General features: G+C 50.5%; 3 protein-coding genes across 3 annotated transcripts; 1 reads left to right on the top strand and 2 right to left on the bottom strand.

Moving 5' to 3' along the window:
- Positions 1-2,306: 2,306 nt before the first annotated feature.
- Eif3i (eukaryotic translation initiation factor 3 subunit I) lies at positions 2,307-12,767 on the bottom strand. The gene is made up of 11 exons (XM_057785072.1): positions 12,634-12,767; positions 12,434-12,526; positions 10,628-10,715; positions 9,281-9,346; positions 6,176-6,325; positions 5,970-6,097; positions 3,859-3,969; positions 3,662-3,751; positions 3,323-3,396; positions 2,580-2,672; positions 2,307-2,469 (listed from the first exon to the last, which is right to left on the bottom strand). The coding sequence occupies exons 1-11, from the start codon at positions 12,634-12,636 to the stop codon at positions 2,388-2,390; spliced, it is 978 nt and encodes a 325-aa protein (XP_057641055.1). The 5' UTR covers positions 12,637-12,767; the 3' UTR covers positions 2,307-2,387.
- Positions 12,724-18,486, top strand: Tmem234 (transmembrane protein 234). Its single transcript, XM_057785073.1, has 5 exons — positions 12,724-12,769; positions 13,003-13,154; positions 14,724-14,790; positions 17,434-17,526; positions 17,723-18,486. The coding sequence occupies exons 1-5, from the start codon at positions 12,754-12,756 to the stop codon at positions 17,806-17,808; spliced, it is 414 nt and encodes a 137-aa protein (XP_057641056.1). The 5' UTR covers positions 12,724-12,753; the 3' UTR covers positions 17,809-18,486.
- Positions 18,487-18,560: 74 nt separating this feature from the next.
- Positions 18,561-24,431, bottom strand: Dcdc2b (doublecortin domain containing 2B). Its single transcript, XM_057785134.1, is given in 8 exon segments — positions 18,561-18,839; positions 19,062-19,165; positions 19,551-19,686; positions 20,136-20,175; positions 20,286-20,432; positions 20,906-21,073; positions 22,675-22,679; positions 24,177-24,431. Coding segments are annotated over 8 exon segments (954 nt in total). The 3' UTR covers positions 18,561-18,740.
- Positions 24,432-24,631: the final 200 nt, after the last annotated feature.

The raw sequence follows: 24,631 nt of genomic DNA, 5'->3' as shown, positions 1-24,631 counted from the left end.
CAGGTTTTCATTTGACTAGGATGTGTAGGATAGGACCCCTCCCAGAGGCCGTTGCATACCTAGGGGAGGTTAGAGACAGTGTGGCAAAGCTGTCTTAGTTGACTAAACTGTGGAGGAGGCACCCAGTGCCCTCTGCCTGGCAGCCCAAAGCTATGAGATAAGGTTCCTATCTTCTGAGACTGAGGGTTGGGTGTGGCTTTCAGCCCTGGCACAAAACCATGACTCGGTACAAACGCACACACACATATTTATATCTAAGTATATATATAGTCTAGAACTCAGCCTGTTTTATTTATTTATTTATTTATTTATTTATTTATTTATTTATTTATTTATTTTTGGTTTTTCGAGGCAGGGTTTCTCTGTAGCTTTGGTGCCTGTCCCGGAACTAGCTCTTGTAGACCAGGCTGGCCTCGAACTCAGAGATCCGCCTGCCTCTGCCTCCCAAGTGCTGGGATTAAAGGCGTGCGCCACCACTGCCCGGCTAGCCTGTTTTATTTTTGACCTGGCCACCCGGGCCAGGGAAGACTCCACTGTTGATGAGCCTTAGGCGCACAGGGGAGGGGCCTGTGTCCTGGCACATGAGGCTAACAGTAGACAGTGGCTTGCTTGTGACTTTGAATCAGCTCATCTTGAGCCCCTTGAGCCAAACCAGGACAGGGTTCCAGTTAAGAGGGCAGAATGGATCCAGGTCACTGGGCAACTATCCAGAAACCCTTTCCTGGTCCCAGCGGCTTCTCCCTGGGCCTAGACTGGCCACCCCTTCCAGCTCTTATGCCTACTTGGCCGTCTCCCATGCCCACTGCAAATACGGGGCAACCATCTTTCTCTTAACTGCAGGGGGCAGTTCGGTTTCCAGTTCCTGTAGCTGGTAGTTTAGGGAGGGGCTGCTGTGGGCACTGCCTGAACACACCCATTGTTCCTCCTTTGGCACCCTCCTCTTCAACGGTGGAGAAGGGGACCAGGGACAAGCAGGAAACGACAGATGCCCACTATCCGCACCTCACTTTCCTTTCCCAAGAGCTTCCCTGTGTCATGTCAGAAAAGACGGTCCAAAACGTACTCCACCTAGCCAAGAACAAGTGCACCTTGGAAACACTGAGCACAGGGCTGGGAGGTGCTAACAGGTGTGCTAGTTTGAATGGGGACGCCACAGGCTCATACATTTGGATGCTTTGTCACCAGGGAATGGCACTATTTAAAGATTAGGAGGTGTGACTGTGCTGGAGTTAGTGTCACTGCGAGTGGGCTTTGATAAAGGGCTTTCAAAAAGCTTACTGCTTGCGTCTGTGTCTGTCTGCATGCCACCATGCTCTCAAGCCATGATAATGGGCAAAACCTGAAGTTGTAAGCAATTAATGCTTTCTTTTCTAAGAATTACTGTGTTCGTGTTTAGCACTACAACTCTGGTACAAGCTAGAGGGCTCACCTAGCACAAAGCTCAGACTCCATCCCTAGGACAATAAAACCATTTTTAGTCAGATGTACATTCCCACCACTTGGGGGGCAGAGGCAGGCAGAACTTGAGGCCAGACTGGTCTACATAGTGAGTTCCAGGATAGCCTGGGCTACATAGAGACCCTGTCTCAAAACAAACATCAAGGAAATAACATTTAGGGATTGTGGAGAGTCCAGTGTTTGAGCAGTTCCTTCTCTTGCAGAAGACCTGGGTTTGGTTTTCATAACCCACAACTGTCTGTGACTCAAGTTCCAAGACATCGGATACCCTCTCTGGCCTTCATAGGCACCAGGCATGAACACATCATAGTGTGTGGTGTGTGTACAGGTGCACGTACCATGGCATGCGAGGGTCAGCAGATAGTTCTCAGGTGCTGGTTCTCTTCCACACTGTGAGTCCAGGGATTAAACTCAGGTTACTGGGCTCATGTGGTTACAGGCAGTTCTGAGCTGCCCAACATGGGTGCTGGAACTGAGAGTCACCTACTCTATATCCTCAATTCCTTAGCCATGCAGCTTGTGGATCTCCAGAACCCGAGCCTATCGTGAGGTAATCCCCAACTATCCCCCCAGAATTCTTTCCCTGTGGGGGGCTTCCTTCTCTTTCTGTCTGGGTTCTCCATGCTGGCCCTGCCCACCTACCTGAGCATCAAACAGAAAAGGAAGAGGAAAGGTTCTGGACCACAGCATCAGCCTGAGCCCCTCTCAGCCCTGGCTTCTTGAATGTGCAAAGCCAAGTCTGAGTGCAGAGAGACGGCCTCAAGAACAAAGTACTCATTACTATTAGCCTGCCGGGGCCAGCGAAGGGGGAGAACCAAACAGGCTGTATAAAATCTCTGACCAGGAACTATTTTTAACAAACTAATTTATTTCTCAGAGTCTAAAACCCTCTTGAGCAGCTTCCCAGGTGTACGCTGAGATCCAACTTCTTATGCTTCAAACTCAAACTCAAAGTACTGTGGGTCGAAGTAATGGATGCGGACGTAACCGTCTTCACCACCGCTGCTATAGCTGGAAAGAGACGGACAGGGACGGTCAGATGCTGCTGAGGGGACACCTGACACAGCAAATGGGCAGAGACCCTCCGGCCGCTGAGCGCGTGCTCTCCAGTGGGGCCATACCTCTTGCCATCAGGATGGAAGGCAACACTGTTGATAGGTCCAAAGTGGCCCTTGACTCGCCCAAACTCCTCTTCAAAAGCCAGATGGAAGAACCTGGAGGGGAGGGGGGGTAGGAGACCAGCTATTCAGTCTCCATCTCCTTTCAAAACACACCTGAAGCAGCAGTCTACAAAATGAAGGCTGCTGAGGCAGCATTCTGTGTAACAAAGTCCACGAAGTAATAGGATACAGGGAAGAAAAAAGTGAAGTCATAGGAGACCATCTAAATATCTGCTTCAACATACAGCAAATACCAGGCACTAACATGAGCTGGGCGGTGCTCTAAAGCGAAATAGTAATGCATTTACTTAATCTGCACACATTTCTGAGGTGCGTGTACTACCCTCGTCCCGTTAAACCACCTACAGTCCCAGGCACAGAGGGAAATACAGCACCACCTAGGCCCTTGGAGAAGGCTGTAGAGACAAGGCCCTGCATAGCCCAGGGGAACTAGGAGGTGGCTGAGGCCAAGGATGACCTTGAACTCATGGTCTTTCACCTCTGGAGTAACTGGAACTGTATTACAGACTTGGGCTACCACCCACTGGTAGTGCCAGGGACACAACCTGGAGAGCTGGCAGGCACTTTAGCCAGCTCTCTACCCAGCTGACCTCTGACCTCATCTGCTGTACCAGACACCTGTCACTCCCTGTGACCCCCGTGTTCGGGCTGTGGCTTCAATGTGGAGAGCTTGTCCCACTCACCTGGCTTCGAACTTGCCGATCCTGGTGGAGGTTGTGGTCACGTCCATGGCTTCCTGGCCACCTCCCAGCACCACCTAAGGAAAGAAAGCGGGGGTGCAGCCAAGACTGCTCCGCTAAGGCCTCACACCTGCAGTGGGAGGATCCTCAGGGAGGGGATGAGCAGCAGGTTCAGGTACACCCTACGCACTTCCCTGGCTACCCCATCCATCACTCACAAGTGTTACAATGCTAGGAGTCCCCTCCCTGTACGAAGCCATTTCCCCCAACATTTACAGTCTAGTTGTTGGGAAAACATGCAGACTCCAAAAGCAGGAAGCCTGAGCGGGGTGAATGACGTACGTGGTCATAGTTGGGAGACAGGGCAGCTGAGTTGACAGGACGTTCTGTTCGGAAAGTCTTCTGATGTTCAAGACTTGTGGAGTCAAAGAGCTGGGGCGAGAAAGGACAGGCAGAATTTGTGATTGGGCAGGTCAGACTGGTTGACCGTGCATCAGGAGCGCACCCAAAGCTCCACCAGACTCCTCCCCCAGGCTCACCTTAGCTGTGTTGTCCTTGGATGCAGTGACAAACATGGTCATGTCTCTAGACAACTGGATGTCATTGATCTGCCGGGAGTGTTCCTTAACATTCACCAACACCTCCCCAGACTGGAAAAGGAGGAAGAGTTAGACTGACTTGCTGGAGTCCCAAGCCACTGCTCCTCAGAAACCTGAGAGAAGCTGGACAATTTTAATAATTAGTTAATTAATTTTTTTTTTTTTGAGACAGGGTTCCTCTGGGCCTTGACCTCACAGAGATTTGCCTGCCTCTGCTGGGATTAAAGGTATGTACCACCACTGCCTAGTATCAAGCTAGACTTTTTACTTTACCCCTTCCTTACCTCCTCAATCTAATCTCTTATCCCTAACCTCCTCCCCCCAGTCTTATTTTTGGTACTGGATGGATTGACTGACCCTAAGTACTCTATCATTGAGCAGTGATGGCACGTGATTTTAACCCCAGTACTCAGGAGGCAGAAGCAGGTGATCTCTGAGTTCAAGGCCAGCCTGGTCTACAGAGTGAGTTCCACGACAGCCAAGGCTACACAGAAAAGCCTGACTCGAAAAAGAAAGCCAAAATAGAAACAAAACAAAAATTTATATGTACGGTTGTGTGCCTTCTTACACATGTCAGTGCCCATAAGTCAGAGGACATCAAATCTCCCTAGAACACGAGTCACAAGCAGCTGTGAACTGCCTGATGTGGGTGCTGGGAGCTCAGGTCCTCTGCAAGAGCAGCAAATATTCTTAACCACTGAGCTATTTCTCCCCACTGAGTTGTCTAAGGTTGGCCCTGAACTCACTCTGTAGCCCAGGCACACCTGGAACCTTTGATTTCTTTTCTGAGACAACTTTTTTTCTTTTTTTCACCATGTATGGCTGGCCTGGAACTGGTTCTATAGACCCCAAACTTAGATCTACCTGCCTTTGCCTCCCAAGTAAAGGTGTGTGCCACCTCAGTTTGCTTCAAGCCTAGAACTTTTGATCCTCCTGTTTCACTGGTCCCATCTGTCACTAGGTGGATAAAGGTCTAGATTACCACACCTACCTGAAAATATATTATTTTTTCCTTTTCATTATCACATCTCCCATTCTCTTTGTTTGTTTTATTTTTCGAGACAGGGTTGCTCTGTGTAATAGCTCTGGCTGTCCTAGAACTAGCTCTGTAGACCAGGCTGGCCTCGAACTAACAGAGACCCACCCGTCTCTGCCTCCTGAGAGCTGGTTTTAAGGGCAAGTACCACCACTGCCCAGCTCTCCAGTTCTTTTTATGCAGGATCACTCTACCTTAGCTTCCCAAGAAACCGACCTACAGGTGCATACCCCTCTGCCTAACACCTAGGCATTGTGGGACTGTCTAGAACTCCACATCCTTATGCACACCGACTGGTTCAGCTCCATTCTCCAAGCTGTAGCTGCAGAAGCCTTCTAAATGGCAAATATAAACAACCCACTACCCAGAGAAGAACGGCTCCTCACCTGACGTACAAAGACGTTTACTCTCTAGCGCCCCTCCCGTTTTCCAGAGGCCATAGTCAGGCTTCTGCTGTACCTCCAGTCCCCACTACTGGGGATTGAACTCAAGGCCTTACGCCTGCTGGGCAAGTGCCCTTCCCCTGGGCTACACTATAGACCTTTGCTTCTGCTATTCCTCTTAACTATGGAAAACTATCTTTCTTGCTAGAAGCTTTTTTAAAAAAACATTTATTCATTTTTATTTATGTGTCATGAGTATTTTGTGTACATGTGCTTGTGTGTTTACCATGTTCATGCCCAGTAGTCAAGGAGCCAGAAGATAGCAGATTCCCTGGACCTGGAATTAAGGACAGCTGAGAGCTTTTCATGAGTCCACATACATGCCACCTCCTCTGTGACAAGAGTACACTCTGGATTTAGCTGAAATCTAGTGTGGCGTAAATACAGCATGATTCAGGTACTGGCTATTTTGAAGTTGGTCTGATTCTCATTGTTTTTCTAGGAGTCTCACCCAGGGCCTAACACTCTCTAGTGACAGGGAAAAGCTTATCTGTGACCACCGTAATTTGCCCCGAAGTAGCTGGTGACACCTTCCCAACACCTAATGTCACCTGGTAACACCGGCCCCTTACCTTGGCACTGTACTGGTTGAGCTCTCCACTCTCATGGCCTGCGATGATGCACTCCCCCAAGGGCCCCCAAACGGCACTGGTGATCTTGGAGTCGTTGCAGGGAATCTTCATGTAGGGCTCATTGCTGTCTGCGTACAGAGCAGAGGTCAGGCCCTGAGGTCTGAAGCTACATCCTCCACCTCTGCCCCCCTGGTCCTAACCCTCACCGATCTGGCTTGGATCCCGTAGATCAAAGAAGCTCACGAAACACTGGTACCCCATCTGCTTGTCTGTGGAGAACATGATGATGTTGCCCCCAAAGTCAAAGCCACAGGTGCGCACAGCTGAGTTGGTCTTCAGTAGAGCCAGCTGCTTCCCTGGGGAGAGGCGGGGTCTAGGTTACTCTGGGCTAACATGCTAGCAGAGAGCAGGACTGCAGGCCAGAACTCCCCCTCCCCACTGCTGCTCTCCAGCTATCTTCCCAGTCCCATCCTGCAGCACTTCCTCATGAATCCTAAGATGAATGTGGCTCTCGTCACAGCGGGGCCCAAGCTCTCCCTCTCAGACTCCATTTCTCCTGCATATCCCAGCACAGAAGCAGACATACACCAACTACCCAGTAGCCAGAATAATAGAACGGCCTCCTCTTTGCTACCAGCTCTTCAACTGTTTTGACCTTGAAACCCACCAGTCCACTATTCTTCCCTGTTCATCAAACTCCCCAGTGTGCCAAGTTTTTTTTTTGGTTTTTGTTTGTTTGTTTGGCTGCCCTGAAATCCACTTCATAGACCAGGCTGGCCCTGAACTCAGAGATCCGCCTGCCTCTGCCTCCTAAATGAAGGCTTGCACCACTACTGTATGGCTCAGTGTGTCAAGTTTTTTTTTTGTTTTTTTTTTTTGGTTTTTCGAGACAGGGTTTCTCTGTGATTTTGGAGCCTGTCCTGGAACTAGCTCTTGTAGCCCAGGCTGGTCTCGAACTCACAGAGATCCGCCTGCCTCTGCCTCCCGAGTGCTGGGATTAAAGGCGTGCGCCACCACCGCCCGGCCAGTGTGTCAAGTTTTACAGAACAAAACCAAGTTTTTTCTTTTAAGAACTTAAACCTAGGAGCTAGAGAGATGGTTCAGCAGTTAAGAGGAATGACTGCTTTTCCAGAAAACAAGGGTTCAAGTCCCAGCAACCACACAGCAGCTCACACGGTCTATAATTCAAGAACAGGCACAGACACACACGAAGGCAAACCACCAACACACATAAAATAAAAATGAATAAATTAGCTGGGCGGGGGTAGTGCACGCCTTTAATCCCAGCACTTGAAAGGCAGGGGTAGGTGGATCGCTTGTGAGTTTCAAGCCATCCTGGTCTACAAAGCAAGTTCCAGGGCAGTCAGGACTGTTTCACAGAGAAACCCTGTCTCGAATAAAACTAAACAAACAAACAAAGAAATATTAAAAAGAGAGAGAGAGAGAACTTAATCCTAGACTGTGGAGATGGCTCAGTGACTAAGAGCACTGGCTATTCCTCCAGAGAACCCAGGGTCACAGCTGGCTCACAGCTTTCTCTACTCCAGTGCCAGCAGATCTGATGCCTTCTTCCAGGCTCCATGGGTACTGTACACACATGGTACACAAGATATACACGAAGGTAAAACACCCATACATGTAAAACAAACAAACAAAAACCAAAAACTTGGGGACTTAGCCGGATGGTGGTGGTGCACGCCTTTAATCCCAGCACTTGGGAGGCAGAAGCAGGTGGATCTCTGTGAGTTCGAGCCTGGTGTACAAGAGCTAGTTCCAGGACAGGCTCTAAAGCTACAGAAAAAACCCTGTCTCAAAAAACAAAACAAAAAAAACAAAAAACAAAACTTGGGGACTGGAGAGATGATACAGCTTGAGAGCACTGGCTGCTCTTCTAGAGGACCTGAGTTGAATTCCCAGCACTCACTTGGCAGCTCACAACTGTCTATAAATCCTATGCAACCCGATGCCTTCTTTCCTTGTACAAGTTTACATGCAGGCAAAACATACACACATAAAATCTATAAATCGTAAGACGAACAAATAAAACAACTTAATCCTACTTGGTAATTTTTTTGTTTTTATTTTTTTTCAAATATTTATTCATTCATTCATTCATTTATTATGTGTACAATATTCTATCTGTATGTCTGCAGACCAGAAGAGGGCAGCAGACCTCGTTACAGATGGTTGTGAGCCACCATGTGGTTGCTGGGAATTGAACTCATGACCTTTGGAAGAACAGGCAATGCTCTTAACCACTGAGCCATCTCTCCAGCCCCCTTATTTTTATTTTTTAAAGACAGGTTCTCAGGCTAGGCGGTTGTGGCACATGCCTTTAATCCCAGCACTTGAGAGGCAGAGGCAGGCGATCTGTGAGTTCGACTCCAGCCTGATTTACAAGAGCTAGTTCCAGGACAGGCATCAAAGCTACATAAAGAAACCCTGTCCCGAAAAACAAAACAGAAAAAGACAGGTTCTCATGCTATAACCTTGGCTGGCTGGAGTTTTACACATTTTGTGTGTTTTTCCAGACACAGTTTCTTTGTGTAGTCCTGGAAGTCACTTTGTGGGAGTGCTGGGATTAAAGGTGTGCGCCACCACCACCTCCTGGCAAAGTTCTGTATTTTAATTATTTTTTTGTTGCCTGACAATTTCACATATGTACATAATATATTCCTAACAATTTCAGTATATATTTAATATATTCCGATTACTCTTCCTCCCATCCCTACCACCACCACTTATATCCCCATTAATCCATCTCCCAGGTCTGTGACTTCTACTTTTGTTTTGTGACCCAGTTTAAGCAGGGTCACCCGTGTGACCACTGGATTGGGAGTGTCCACTGGAACCTGTTGGGATCACAAGTGAAGGCCATGACTTCCGAGCTCCCTGAATCTGGAACTATGTTCTCTGCTTCCACAATAAAGGCTTTTCTGGCCTCAGCCTTCAGTTTCATCTAAACTTTCCATTCTCTTGCCTCAGCGTCTGTATGCTGTCACACACAGCTTGTTCCAGCCCTTTACCTGGACACTCCTTGCTTTCCCTCCTGCTTGTGCCAGGGAGTCCCGGCTCACACCTGCCAAGGTCTCACACTCCCACTCCAGAGTCCACAGTCCCTCTCCGGCCTTCCTGAACATGTCCTACTATCTAATGTGACGTTTCTTCCCCAGCTAACTCCTTGCTGTTTGTCTGCTGTCTCTTCATCAGCAGACTGGAAACCATCTAGCTCTAGTCTTCAGAACACATTTGCTTGGACAGGTACATGAAGTTGGTAACTTCTTGCTGAAAAGCGAATGGCCCAGGCTTACCTGTTTCACAGTCCCAGAGACGACAGCTGTTGTCAGCTGAGCCAGTGAGGACATGCTTGGTGTCCCCTGAACAAGGCGTTAAGAAACATGATTCGTGCTCAAGAAATGGCCCAGTAGTCAGGAGCACTGGCTGATCCAGAGGTCCCAGGCTAGATTCCCATATGGTGGCTCACAATTCCAATTCCAGGGAATTCAATGCTCTCTTCTGGCCTCTGGGGACACCCGACACACACACATATATACACGTAGGAAAATCATTCACAGGGTTGGAGAGACAGTTCACTGGATGAAGTCCTTGCTATGAAACCATGAGGAACTCAGTTAGAATCCCCAGGTGTGCCAGCAGTCCAGTGCTGAGAGGTAAAGTCAGGAAGTTCAGTGATTAGATAGCCGCGCCTACCTAATCCATGAATTCCAGATTTAGTGACAGGTCCGATTTTTGCCTCAAAAAAAGAGCGGCAGTGGTGGTACACGCCTTTAATCACAGCATTCAAGAGGCAGAGGCAGGCATATCTCTGAGTTCAAGGCTAGCCTGGTCTATAGAGCAAGTTTCAGGACAGCCAGTACACAGGGGTAGTTGGCGGGATTGGGAGGCTGAAGAGATGGCTCCGTGGTCGCTCTTCTAGACGACCCAGGTTAGTCTTCCAGCACCCACAGGGTGGCTAAAGCCATGTATAATTCCTGTTCTAAGGAATTACCCTCTGCTGACACTGCACACAGGAAGACACACATGCAGGATACTGCACACAAGAAGGCACACATACAAGATACTGCGCACAGGAAGACACACATGCAGGAAAAACATCCTTATAAATAAAACTACATCCTTCAGAAAGGAAGAAATGAAGGAAGGTTGAAGAGCGACTAAGGAGGACAGCTGATGCTGACTTCTGGTCTGCATACACAGATTCATCACAGACACAGATATACATACATATCTGGTCCACATACACAGATTCACCAGACAGACATACATACACCTGATCTGCATACACAGATTCACCACAGACACAGATATGCATACACCTGGTCCACATACACAGATTCACCACAGACACAGATATGCATACTCCTGGTCCACATAGACAGATTCACCACAGACACAGATATGCATACACACAGCCTGAGCCCATGTTCTCTTGGAAGTCATCCAAAGCATCTTCCAGTTCAGTCCCAAAGAGCCTACCTCACTCTCTTACCTCAGAGTGTTCCAACCTCCTTCTGTCTCCCCCACCGATGTAGCGACTGGGAGTAGGGGACCCTATTCTCCAGAGCGCCACAGCTTGTTAAACTCCCAACCTCACAGCCAGCATCTCAGGGCTGGCTAACTCACAGCCAAAAGGATACAGTCGGCATCCACACACCACACAGCTCCAGTGTGGCCCATGTAGGTGCCCAGCCTCTCGCCGTTCACCGAGTACCACACATTGACGATCTGGAAGAGTAGAATGACAGGCGGGTCACATCCCAGAAAAAGCAATAGCTTACTTGGCCCAACAAACCCTCTGTAGACTCTAGCCGAGCCTAGTCTGCCTTCTGCTCCTTTATTAGAGGAGTACTATAAAAGCAGACCAGCTCCTGGGTTTTCTTCTTCCTAAAGGTGAGCAGTATTGAAACCAGGCCTGCGATAGCATCCTTAGTATCTGCTTTTACAATCAAAGGGCACGGTTGAGTTCCAGTCTGGGGAAAAAACAACAACAAAAACATTTGGTGTCCTGTCTAACTGGGACAGATGGCAGTAAGGACGCATGGGCTCCAGTGCTCCTTTGTCACTTCCCTCTGAACTTTGTCCTTTTTTTTTTTTTTTTTTTTTTTGGAAACTGGGTTTCCTTGTGTAGCCCTAGCTGTCCTGGAATTCAATCTGCAGACCAGGCTGCCCTCAAATTCGACTGCCTCTGCCTCCCAAGTGCTAAGATTGAAAGCGCGTGCCACCATTGCCCAGCTAACTTTGTCATCTTTAAAAGGGCTAGAGAGATGGCTCGGAGGTTAAAGAGCACAGGTGGGTCTTCCAGATGACCTGGGTTTGATTCCCAGCACCCATGTGATAGCTCCAACCATCTGTAAATCCAGTTCCAGGGGATCTGATAACCTCTTCTGGCTACCTCAGGCACCAGGTATACACACGGACATACAATGCAGGCAAAACATGCATGCCCATTAAATCAACAAACTCATTATATATAAATATACATATTAAACAGCAAGCTGTGTGCGGTAGCACACACCTATATTCCCAGCACTGGGAGGCTGAGGCAGGAGGATGGGAGGCACAGGTCAGCTTGGAAAGACAATCCATTCTTGCCAACATCTTTCCTCAAAGGGCAGCTGTGAAGTTCCAATAAAATAAATGCCTGAGAAACATAAAATGGAAGTGACTACCATAAGCCGGGTGCAGTGAGAAAGTATTTAATGACCTCATTTTGTTGAGGGAGGTACTTGAAGTTCCATGTTTTATTAAAAGGGAAAATTGTAATTTAGATCGGCATAATGTCAGGTTCCAAGTCACACTGCTAGCAGGTGCAGGGGTTAGGACTCATGTCAAGCTCTGACTTCAGACTACCCACTGATAGCATCAGTTAACTGTCTCCTCTACAAACGCCTCAAAAGGCCGTACCCAAAGAGACAGGGCACTGAGTATCAACACGGACTGAACAGACTAAGCTATGGACAGCCTCACTAAGTTCCACGTCTTTTTCCTCTTTCCCTTTCTGGTGCTAGGGATCCAACCCAGAGCTAGGTGCACACGTTAACCACTGGAGTCTGAACTACAACCCCAAGACCCCCCCATAATGGCACGGCTCACGGATCAACTTTATCCTCCAGATTGTAGAGGCTGCGCGTTCTGGTTCTTCCCATTCTCGAGTCACTAGGGCTGATCCCCTCCCAGTCTCCCGGCCCCCCACCACACAGTCTTATTTCTCTTCTTCCTGGGTACTCGTTCCTACCGACCATCAACTTATCTTAGGTCTCCCAAATAGAATGCTTTCGCTTGCCTACCCCAGTAAGGACGGTTCTCTGTGCTTTTCAAAAGAATTCCCCTCAGACGGCAAGGCTTGTTCACCCACCACCCGAGGGTGCGAACTCGCCCCTCCGGCCCTCCGGCCCTCCGGCCCTCTCTCCCTTCCTCCCTCCCTCCCTCGCGCCGCCGCTCACAGGGTCTTTGGCCACGGTGAAGAGGAGGTCTCCTTCGCGATTATACTTGATCTGCGTGATGGACCGCTCATGGCCCTGCAGCAGGATGGGCTTCTGCGGGGACAGAGCGGGAGTGTCAGCGCCAGGAATCCCGTCCCACCCCGACTGCGGCCCCACAACCACAGCACCCCAAGCAGCAGCACCATATGTCCGGCACTCACCATCCCGGCGCTGACGCGAGGAGAGGCAATGTGAGTGGGACCGGACGTGGACTAGAGGCAACTTCCTGCTGCGGGGACTCCGCCCCTTGACTCCCGGAAGTAGAAGGGCCTGGCGTTACCATGGCGGCGTCTCTGGGTGGGTAGCTGGCCCCGCCCCTCCGCGGACATTGACTCGGGCTTGGGTCTCCTATCTCACTCGCCCCCGGCACCCGTGAACCCCAGCGCTGCTAAGCCCCGGACGGACTCACTTCCCGACCTCCCGGCCTAGCGAAGCCCAGCGCGGAGAGCTCGGGAGGGAGATGGAGACGGTCAGCCGAGCCGGAGAAGGCCGAGGAGGGCCTGGGTGACTCTCTGCTCCTTTGCTTTCAGGGCAGGTCCTTGCTCTGGTGCTGGTGGCCGCCCTGTGGGGTGGCACGCAGCCGCTGCTGAAGCGGGCCTCCGCCGGCCTGCAGCAAGTGCATGAGCAGACGTGGGCCCGGCAGCTGCTGCAGGAGATGAAGACTCTCTTCTTGAATACTGAGGTGCGTCTGTGAGCTCCCTCGCAGGAGCCGCTGAGCCAGCATCCCAGCCCACCTCCTACTCACTAGAAGCTCCGGGAGGAGTCACTTATTCCTAGTGATCCTCGGCGTTATCTTTGGTAAAATGGAAACTATATGATGACCTATGTGTAGGACAGATGTAATAGTTGAGGGAACGGGGCGGTGGTGGTGCATGCCTTTGGGAAGCAAAGGCGATCTCTGTAAGTTCGCGGCTAGCCTGATCTACATAGCAAGTTCCAGGACAGTCAGGACTACACAGAGAAACCTTGTCTCGAAAAACTAAACAACAACAACAAAAAAAGAATTGAGGTAAGACACATAAAACACTTAGCATTGGGCCTATTACAGCATATATATTCTGTCCATGGCCGGTATTATTGTTATTGCTACTTCACCAATTATAGAACTACTGTGAGCCTTTCCAAAAGCTTTCTTTGGGCTCAGTTTTCCCTGGCGTAGAACATAAGGAAGGGTATCGAGGATTGCCTCCAGCCCAGGGCTGCGCGGGTACGCAGCCAGCTAGATCTGCAGGACTCTCTGGGCCAAGGGGAAGAAGGGAAGAACAGTCCTGTGAGTTCCGAGGAGAGGGATGGAGGTGCAGGACCGGGAGTGGACTTCTTGGAAGGAGTGAACTGGCACTCAAGGCCATGCAGGCTGTAGGGAAGATGGGAACTGGCCAAGTTGAGGGAGAGGGCATTTACGGCAAGAGTGTACATTGAATTTTTTTTCTCTGTGCCCTAAAAGGGTCCTCAAGTAGGTGAGTCTTCCTGGGAATTTATTTATAAATGTATTTGTATTAGATATGTTGTTGAAATAAAAATTGTTTATTATATGTATAAATGGGCATTTATTTGCCCCTCCCCTTTTGGGGAAAAGCATGTGTGAGAACAGCAGTTCTCAGCCGGTGAGCCATGACACCTTGGAGTTGGATATCGGATATTTGCATTACAATTAATAGTGGAGGCACTGGGGAGATGGTTCTGCCATTAAGAGCATTAGCTGCTCTCATAGAAGACTCAGGTTCAATTCCCAGCACCCACATGGCAGCTCACAACTGTCTGTAACTCCAGTTCCAGGGGCTCTGACACCATCTTCTGGCCTTAGAAGGTTCTGTCTGCACTTGGTGCATAGACGGTTATGCAGAGAATAAAATAAGTAAAATGAGGGGGCTGGAGAGATGGCTCGGTGGTTAAGAGCACTGACTGCTCTTCCAGAGGTCCTGAGTTCAATTCCCAGCAACCACATGGCTCACAACCATCTGTAACGAGATCTGGTGCCCTCTTCTGGCATGTGGGCATACATGGAGGCAGAATATTGTATACATAATAAATAAATAAATCTTTAAAAAAAAATAAGTGAAATGATTTAGAACAGCGACAAAAGTACAGTTATGAAGTAGCAATGAACCAGTTGTATGGCTGGGGGCTTCCAGGACATGAGGAACTGTGTTAAGGGGTTGCGGCGCTGGGAAGGCTGAGAATCGTTGTACTAGCAGGTCAGATGAGGATGTTGCGTGAGCAGGCAATGCTGACAGACTTCTCCTCTTTTCAGTATCTGATGCCCTTTCTCCTCAACCAGAGTGGCTCCCTTCTCTACTACCTGACCTTGGCATCAACAGGTGGGTCTCTGGCTTGGAAGTCCTCTGCGGTGGAGGCCATACTTTGTGAAGGGAACCAGAAATACCTTGTGCCTATCAGTGAGGAAGAATATCTATTTCTAATCCCCCTCCGGGTCCCAGGGGCAGTGGGTGGGTGTGAGTGTGGCCAGGCACTAGGGCTGGCCTGGCCGTCTCGTGCAGAAGCACGAGAGGGAAGGTTCATTTTGCTGTCGTAAGTGCTGACTTGTTTTCTTTATTTTGGGAGGAGGGGACTTTTTGTGTGGGGGATAGTTTTTCTTTTTGCTCGGTAGTTTTATTTTTTTATTGCATTTATCTTCTCTCTGTTGTGTGTACACACGCATGCATGTTGTATGTGTGCATGTGTGTGTGTGTGTGTGTGCGTGTCAAGGACAAGATTTGGGAAGAGGCTCTCTCCTTTTACCTTGTAGGTGCTCTGATGAGCTCAGATCCTCAGTCTTGATGGCAGGTGCCTTCACTACTGAGCATCCTCCTGGCCCTTGTTTGCTGTTTTTGAGACAGAGTCACACCGTGTAACTCAGTCTAGCTCCAAAATCATGATCTTCTTGCCTCTGTATCCCGAGTGTTAGGATTAAAGGTGTTCACCAGTCACCTGTGTAAGCAAGACTCTGATGCCTCTGATTCCATTGTGCACTGCTTGCTTAGCCTACAACAAGCCCCTTATTTGAATCTTGGTTTTAGATGGTGAGCCCTAACATTGTGAAGGAGATTGGTTCAGTGTGTCTAGCAGAGTGCCTGACATACAGTAGAGGCTCAATAAATATGAATTTTCTTCCTCCAAATGTTTCTTAACTGTTTCTAATACATCAGATTACTTACTCATATCATGACCTTTGGAGACAAACATGCTTAACTTCATAAATTATAATATTGGGGAATTTACCATGCTTGCCTTATTCCCAACAGAATGCTAGTGCAAAGGGATTTGAAATTTTTTTTTTTTTTTTTGGTTTTTCGAGACAGGGTTTCTCTGTGGTTTTGGAGCCTGTCCTGGAACTAGCTCTTGTAGACCAGGCTGGTCTCGAACTCACAGAGATCCGCCTGCCTCTGCCTCCCGAGTGCTGGGATTAAAGGCGTGCGCCACCACCGCCCGGCGGGGTTTGAAATTTTATATTAATGGCTATAAGCTGGGCACCCGGAGCCTGAGGCAGGAAGATTATCACAAGTTCATGGACATCCTAGGGTACTGGGTTCTAGGCTAACATGTCTCAAAAAAACAACAAGAAACTATACCCCACCCCAAGATTTATGCTCTTGAAATTCTGCAAAAGTCTCCTTGTTGTAGTTTTGCCTACCCTAGAGTCAAGAGCCCCAAGAGGAGGAAAGGACCTGGTAAGGTAGTCTCCGGATCCAATACTTGAGTTTCGACTACAGAGATCCAGTACCCTTAAGACGTTAGTTAGTGGGCCAGGGACGTAGCTCATTTGGTAGAGTGCTTACCCGGCCTGCACAAAGCTCTGGGTCCATCCTCAGTACCAAATAAACCCTTCGTGGTGGTTAACCACCCTAATTCTAGTACTTAGGAGGTGGAGGCAGGAGAAGCAGAAATTTAGGGTCATCCTCAGCAAATCTTCCTTGTAACCCTTGTTGGCCTGGGTAGGATTCAGTATATAGACCAGGTTGTCCTTGAACCTGAAGCAGTCCGCTTGCCTCCTGTGTGCTAAGAGCACAGCTGCGCACATGCTACGTGGCCTTGTTTCTAGTTGTGTGTATGGCGTACAGGGGTGCGTGCTTGTGCTTGGGTGTGGAAGCTGAGGTCAATGCTGGGTGTCTTTCAGAGTCACCCTCCGCTGTGGTGTTTGAGACAGGGTCTCTGACTGGCGCCAGAGCTCACTGGTTGCCCATCTGGGCTGGCCAGCTGGCTCAGGGCCCCTCCCATTTCTGCCCCTCCTGTCTCCCCCACTCAGGTTACAGACACAGTCCGCCTGGCCCGGCTTTTCACAGCTGGAGTGATCCAAACTCAGACCTCTGTGCCTTCATGACAGGCACTGACTGACTGGGCATCTCCCCGACCACCCCCACCTTTAATAGAGTCGTGCTGTGTGGCCCAAGCTGGCCTCGAACTGGAGATCCTCCTGCCTCAGCCTCCTGGTCCCTGGGATCATGGTTTGTTCCCAATATCTGCCTCATAACGCTCAGTTTTCTTTATGTTTGAGACAGAATCTTATTGTGTAGCCCAAACTGTCCTGAAACTCCCATGGTAGACCAGACTGGCCTTGAACTCGCGGAGATCTGCCTGCTTCTGCCTAGAGCTCTCAGGTGCGCTGTTTAGTCACTAGTGTCAGCTTTCTGCATTTTCTTTATGTGGGCGCTTAGTGCTGTGAAATTTCCTCTTAGAACTGCTTTCACAGTGATGTTTTTGTTTTTCTTTCTTTGTTTTTGTCTGGTTTTTTTTTGAGGCAGCCTGTATCCCTGGTTGTCCTGGAACTCAGAGATCCTCCTGCCTCTGTCTCCTAAATACTGGGATTAAAGGTGTGCACCACCACCTGGCCCCCAGAGTGATTACGTTTACTACCATGTCTGTGTTGTGCTACTTTTGTTAAGGTGGTGATGATAAGGAAGGTGATGGTGGTGATGATGATAAGGACTTTGTCTCTAGGGATTTTTCTTGTTCTGACTTCCCAGATCTGACTTTAGCTGTGCCCATCTGTAACTCTCTGGCCATGGTCTTCACACTGATTGTGGGGAAGATCCTTGGAGAAGATGTTGGTGGAAAACGTAAGTCAGGCTGCTGCCTGTAAGGATATCTGCTTGGACCTTGACATATGTGAGCATTTCCCGCAAGTCTGTCTCCCGTGGGTGGGAGAGGAGAGGCCTTCCCTGATCTTGCCCTGGGGTAGGAATCGGGACCAGGCCCCGTCAGTCTTCCTTGGCCCAGCTCACCCCCAGCCCCTTGATGTTTTCCTTATCTCAGAGGCAGTGGCTGGCATGGTACTCGCCATCACAGGGGTCATGCTTTGCATCACAAGCTCGGTGACCAAGACCCAAGGCCAACCCTGACCTTCAGTTCTGCTGTGTTCTGCTGTGTTCAGCAGACTCCAGGCACCGAGGTGCACCGGGGGATACACCAGCTTGGCTCACTAAGCTTAGCCTCCTTATTTCTCGGATCACATCTACCTCAGGGTCCAGAGTTCCACGACAGCCAAGGAAGGCTACATGGAGAAACCCTGTCTCAAAAAACCAAAAAGAAAAGAAAAGAAAAAAAGAAAAAGGACCAAGGACCAGCTGTGGGATGGTTTTGTAATCTCTGGTGGGTTCAGCTGTTGAGATTTAGCACTGGAGCCAGGAGTAGTGGCATGTACCTTTAATCCCATCACTCAAAGGGCAGCTACACAGAGAAGCCTTGCATGAGAGAGAAGAAGAGATTTCACACTGGAGACTTTTATACACACACCCCCAGCAGCCCTGCCCAGCAGCCTCTGCCCAGCAGCCGTCTGTTACTGGCCTACTGGCCTGCTCTAGTCCACATAGCCTCAGCTGTGTGGAAAGGGCTGGCTGCAGTCTCTGAACTGCAGCTTCACAGCCTCATTACTGGGCATTACTCAGGGAGAGTGGTTACATCAGAATGGCAGATGGAAGAAAAATGAGCTCAACTTCCAGTTCCTCGAGTAAGGAGACAGCTGTGCCCGAGCAGCACCTCGCGGCCGCAAACACCTGGCCAGCAGCAGCTTTCAATAAATCTGCAGCAAACAAAGCTTAGCAAGTATTACTTTATTGTGACAAGCCTGCTCCTAAGCCCAGTCTGCGGTGCCTTTCTCTGCCAGGAAATCACACAAGGAAGTGGCCTCCACAGAACTTGCTGGGCTTATGAATGGGGAGGGGCTGAGGAGGCCATACCTACTGCGAGCCCAGTGAGTCCTGGCTTCTTGGCTGCTGAAAGCTGGGGTAGTTTGGAGTGGTTATCCTGAGCTTCTCACTGGCGTTCCTGGCACTTAAGATGGTGGCGCACGCATTGGCTGAACATGAGGCTGTCTCTCCCGGGCCAGGCAGATGTTGAGGGACAAGGCCTCTTCCCCTGTCTCTGCTGCCCTCTGGTGGACATGTGGAGACATACAGAGCCATACAGATGCCCAGTTTGCCTCCACTGCCATAAGTCCCCAACCCAGGAAAGGAGACTGGGAATGAGAAAGCCTCAGTAATTAGGAAACAGAAGGGCAGACTTTCGGTCACCGGGAAGATGTGTCCTGGGAGCCCAGACTTTAGCTCAGACCTCTGCCGTCTCAGGGTAAGACTTCCCAATCTGATGGGCTCACCTGACCCACAGGCTCCTCTATGCAGGTGTTCTCGTCTTCATCCACTTCCTGAGCCCCAGCTGTCTCCTTCCTTGGGTAGGAAGCCCCATAAACTCCCTTAACTCCTAATAAGGAGGCAACATTGGTTGACGCTCAGGCTGAGAGGGTCCTCTGCCTTCACTGCCTTCACCTGCTACACCAGTTCCTTCCCCTGAGCCTGGTCCCACGTTCTCCAATGCCTCCGAGGAGGGTGGGGAAGTTGGAGGCTAGCCTTTAGCTCCCAGCTGCGATTCCACCTCCGAACCTCTTGACTTTAAGCAAAGTCTTTTCTGTGTGGTTTTTACATATGTCCCTATGAAAGAATCAGTGACTTGCAGGTGGAAGACTGGCACTCAGCTCTGCTGAAGTCCCCTGCAGACACCTCCTGCATGTGGTGGACCTGTCCTGAGCTGTCCTGCTTCCCAGAGTGTAAGCAGGAAGGAGTGCTGTGAAGGGCCCACTCCTCTTCACCTGATGGAAGTGAGAGGAGAGAGAGCCTGCTTCCTGGCTGAGTGGACTGCTGGGATCTGGCGTAGAAAGCAGATGGCTCAGTTTGTCTCGGTTCCTCTGGAGAAGGCTGAGCCACCTGAGCCTGGTGGCCCTGAGTCTACAGGAGTGACACTGAGTTAGAATCCATTTGTTGACTGTTCTTACCTCCCCTGCTGCCCAGCGTGCCCTGCTGCCTACAGGCTTGTGAGGGCTTGCTCATGTCCCATAGAGTCTGCATCCTTCCCGCCCGCATTTGCTTCTCTCTGGCTGTCCACTCAGGAATAGTGTGCTTGATACCACCATCCAGAGATGCCCAGGGAAACCAGGCTGCTTTCTACTCTGGTGCCACATGCTCACTGGTTCATCTGGGAGAATGGAGGCCTGGAATGGGGTGGTGAGTGGAGGTTCCATTGGGCCCTGCTATGCCAAGTAGCCAGTTCCAACAGCCAGCCTAGGGGGAGGCATTTGGCATGGCATGTGCCACTCTATAACTCCTAGCCCAAGGGGGGAATCCCTACTTCATAGGAGCCCTCAGCCAGTCATTCCCTTGCTCCCACTCTTACCTACCCCCTGCCTGTGGGACTTGTGCTTCCGGCCTGGAGGATACCTGCAGTGAGAGAAAGGTTTGTAGCAGACAGAGGAGCACACAGTGTAGCTCCCAGGCAGGGGGCACTTCCCCTGCTGTGACCTGCGACCCTCCACCTCAAACAAGCATACCAGCAGCCCTTGGACAGAGAGGGGCTGGGCACCAACAGCTCCATGTAGGGGAGGGCTTTGAACTCCTCTTCTCCAACAGCCACGTAGTGACGGCCACGCACCAGAGCTGTGCCTGCCGACAGTGGGAGCCCCCTGAGGGTGCAGAGTCTGGGGGGAGAGGTGACAAGGGCTGCTGGGTAACAGGCTGCTCTCCACCAGCAGGTGCTGAGGTAGGGACAGCTCCTGGGGACCCTCTGACTTTGGTCCTCTGGGCAGCGTTAACCTAGGTTCTGGCCTGATTTGAAGGCTGGGTTAGGGAGCCCGTCCCAAGGCACAAAAGAAAGCCCTGCTGCAGCCGGGCGGTGGTGGCGCACGCCTTTAATCCCAGCACTCGGGAGGCAGAGGCAGGCGGATCTCTGTGAGTTCGAGACCAGCCTGGTCTACAAGAGCTAGTTCCAGGCTCCAAAACCACAGAGAAACCCTGTCTCGAAAAACCAAAAAAAAGAAAAGAAAAGAAAGAAAGAAAGCCCTGCTGGAGAGAACATGCCTTTCTGTGCCCTTCCCAACTTAAGAGCAGACCACAGCAGCGGGGCTCTTGGGAGCCTGCAACCCCCCACCCCCGTCCCTGTCCCCATACTCACTGGTGCACAGCCCCACTCTGTAACCTGGCCTTGTCTGTCAGCAGCTTCAGTACCATTTCCCAGTCCTGGACGGCAGTCTGGGACAGCTTTAGACTAAAGGGGGGACTTAGCAGGTCCCCATTCCTGAACACACTGAGACAAAGAACAGCCAGGTAAGGGGATGTGTCCCTGAGACGCCACATATGAAAGGGGCACAGGAACCAAGTGACCCAAGAGGCACTTTACATGTTCCAGTTTTAATTTTCCCATGTGTAATGGGGCTCCTGGGGAAACCCACTGTCACAGAAATCTATACCCCCACCCCCAGGGCCGGCACTCACAGGATATAGCAGGGGGTGTCTGCTGGCAGCCACTGTCCAGAGGCCCCGTCATATGGGGGGTGAGACATGAGAGGCTCCTGAAACCCAAGCCAGGGAAAGTCCATGACTTCGCTTGGGACTGGCTGGTTCTAGGAACATGTGGTGAGCAGGGAGGAAGCAAACTTGTGCAGAAGAACCAGTGAGTAGGAACAAGTGCTCACACCTTTGTGAGAGGTGCACCTGTAGTCCCTGAGTCACGTGACTCCTGCCCTTGCCCTGGGTTTTGGCGTGGCCTGGAGATTAGGTAAAAGGCAGGGACTGAGAAGGGGCTGGAGTGAGGACAGCGTGTCCCCTGGACTGGACACCTCCTGCTGTTTCCAGGACTCTTCCACCCACCAAGCTGGAGCGGTCCTAGGAGGGTGGGACGAGAGGCTGCAGTCTGCCCGGACTTACGTGTTGTCGGCTGCTTTTCCCGCCTGGGTGTTTCCTCCCACGAGGCAAACGGCTGAAAGGACAAGTAGGTCTCCCTCACCTTAAGGAAGTCTGAGCCCCAGCTAGGCGGGTTCATTGCAAGGCTGTCTGAGATCACTCTGTAGGTTGACTTGGGGGGGGGAGCGGCGGCAGGGAGCAGTTTCAAGACAGGTTTTTCTCTGTGTAACAGCCCTGGCTGTCCTGGAACTCGCTTGGTAGACCAGGCTGTCCTCCACCTCACTGAGATCCGTCTGTCTCTGCCTCCCAAGTGCTGAGAGTAAAGGCTGCGCCACCACTGCCCAGCTGCCCTGATTAATTTTGAGACAGGATGGGTGTGGTGGACCAGTTCTAGTGTGAGTGGTGCACGCCTTTAATCCCAGCACTTGGGAGGCAGAGGCAGGTGGATTTTAGTGAGTTCAGTACCAATCTGGTCTATAGAGTGATTCCAGGACAGCCAGGACTAGGAGCCAATAAAGATCTAGCACTCCAAAGTGAGACTGAGACGGAGGATGGAATCCCTCAAGTGGGCCAGTCTACTCTGGGTGACTCAAGGTGACTTTCAACTTCTGAGCCTCTGACCACCACCTCCCGTGTAGTTACTAGTCTGACTCCAAAATCTCTCATTTGATCCCCTTCCCCTCCCCAATCACCTCTCCATGTTTTCTCCTGCTGTAGCTAAGCATCTCAGACTCTCCCTTAGGCTAGGATGAGGCCATCTTTCAGTAGCTGCCCAGCACCCTAAGTGTCCCTCCTCACTGGAGCACTCTGCCTTTTTTGGGCCAGGAACATGTGGACTTTGAACTTGCCGCAGGATCCCAGAGAACTGAGTCAGGCTATAAATCCATGTGGCTTTTAGGTGATGAAGGCTGGGGGAAGCCGTAAGTATCTTACTGTCGTCCAGAAATTCCCCATTCATGAGGTGACAAAGTGTGGCTTGTTCAGAATTCCACAGGAAGTGTCCAGACACCATGATCCTTCCCGGTAATCAACTTAAACTACCCCAGCTCAGTGTTCAGAGTAGGACTAGGAGCCAGGCCTGCTCTCTCTTTGTGTGTATGTGTGTGTGTGTTTTAATGTCTATGAATGCTCTGTGTACACCTGTATGCCAGAAGAGGACATCGTTCCCACTATAGATGGCTATGAGCGACCATGTAGGTTGCTGGGAATTGAACTCAGGACCTTGGTTAGAGCTCCTAGTGCTCTTAATTGCTGAGTCATCTCTCCAGCCTCTCTGTGTGTGTGAGGTTTTTTGAGACAAGGTTTCTCTGTGTAGCCCTGGCTGTCCTGGAACTAGCACTGTAAACTAGACTGGCCTTGAATTTACAGAGATCCGCCTGCCTCTGCCTCCCGAGTGCTGGGGTTATTATTTACCACCCGACCCTCATCTTGCTGAAAGAGATGTCCCTGCTCTAGCAGGAGTTTCAGACACTTAAGCGCAGCAGGGAGGAAGTGGACAGTTTTAGGGTTTGGTGGTGATGGCATGGATTTAATCAACAGCTCTCAGGAGTAGAGAGATGTCTCAGCAAGCAAAGGCATTTTGCTGCCAAAGTCCTTAGAGCCCACATGGAGGAAGGAAAGAACTGGCAAGTTGTCCCTGACCTGCGTGACAAACAGGCAATATTAAAAAGGCTGGAGAAAGCTGGGCAGTGGTGGTGCACGCCTTTAATCCCAGCACTCAGGAGGCAGAGGCAGGCAGATCTCTGTGAGTTTAAGGCCAGCCTGGTCTACAGAGTGAGTTCCAGGATAGCCAAGGCTACACAGAAAATCCTGTCTCAAAAAACAAAAAGCTGGAGAGATGGCTCAGCAGTCCAGAGCCCTCTGCTCCTGGCACTCACACAGTGGCTCACAACCATCCATAACTCTAGGTCCAGGGGATTTGGCATCCACTTCTGTCTTCTGAGGGCACCAGGCATGACAAAGAATTTACATGCAGGCAAAACCCTCGGACAGAAAATAAATCCTTGGCCAGGTGTGGCAACCAGGTCTTTAATCCCTGCACTTGGGATGCAGAGGCAGGCAGATCTCTTAGTTTGAGGCCATCTTGATCTAGAAAGTGATTTCCAGCTGGGTGGTTGTGGTTCGAGGCCAACCTGGTCTACAGAGCTAGTTCCAGGACAGGCTCCAAAGCTATAGAGAAACCCTGTCTTAAACAACAACAACCACAAAGAGTTCCAGGACAACCAGGGCTACACAAAGAAACCATCTCAGAAGGCAGGCAGCAGTTAGGGAAAGTAATTCCTAAACAAAGTTCCACTTGAGAATTGTCCCCACGGGCTGGTCCTGATTGTGGCGGGCACTGGCTTTAGTAACAGAATGCAATCTGAGTCACAGCTCACTTATTAGTTGATCATGTACACTCAGGCCGGGTTCTCACCACGCTGCTCTTCCAGCATAGCCTGTCCCCAGGTTCCGGGAGAAGCAGCCGGCTGACTTGGAGCTGAGTACTGGACACACTGCTGCTCCCATGGCCCTCCCCAGGCACTTGGCCAGCCCCAACACACTCACTGGAGCTTGTGGAATCCTTCAAAGCCAGCAGCCACGTACTGTCCTCCATTCTGCAAGTCAGCCAGCTCAGTGACGGGGTGGCCATCGCAAAGTCTGTAGAGGGCACGGATAGCCAGTGGGGCCTGCACCACTGATGTCACCTCAGAGAGGAAAGCCTCCATGGTGGGGTAGCGGCGTTGGGTTACCACCAGCTGGCGGCCTGGGAAAAAGGGGTCCCCGTTGCGATACACCAGTACTCTCTTGGCTGCCATAGTATATTCTCACTCACAGACACAGAGTGGTTGCCAAGCAACTAAACCAGGGCTGGGAGCTATGCCAAAGGTGGAGTCCTGCCTTCTTATCCAGGAAGGCTTCAGGCACCTTGGACAGGCGCATTCTCCTGAATGCAGGGTCTCAGATCTGCCCTCAATGGGCCTCACAAGTGCAGGGTAGATACGATCATATTTTTTCA

Source organism: Chionomys nivalis, chromosome 11 (assembly GCF_950005125.1).
Source record: "Chionomys nivalis chromosome 11, mChiNiv1.1, whole genome shotgun sequence".
In the NCBI taxonomy this organism is placed as follows: domain Eukaryota; kingdom Metazoa; phylum Chordata; class Mammalia; order Rodentia; family Cricetidae; genus Chionomys; species Chionomys nivalis.
This window is presented reverse-complemented; position numbering and strand designations above follow the sequence as displayed.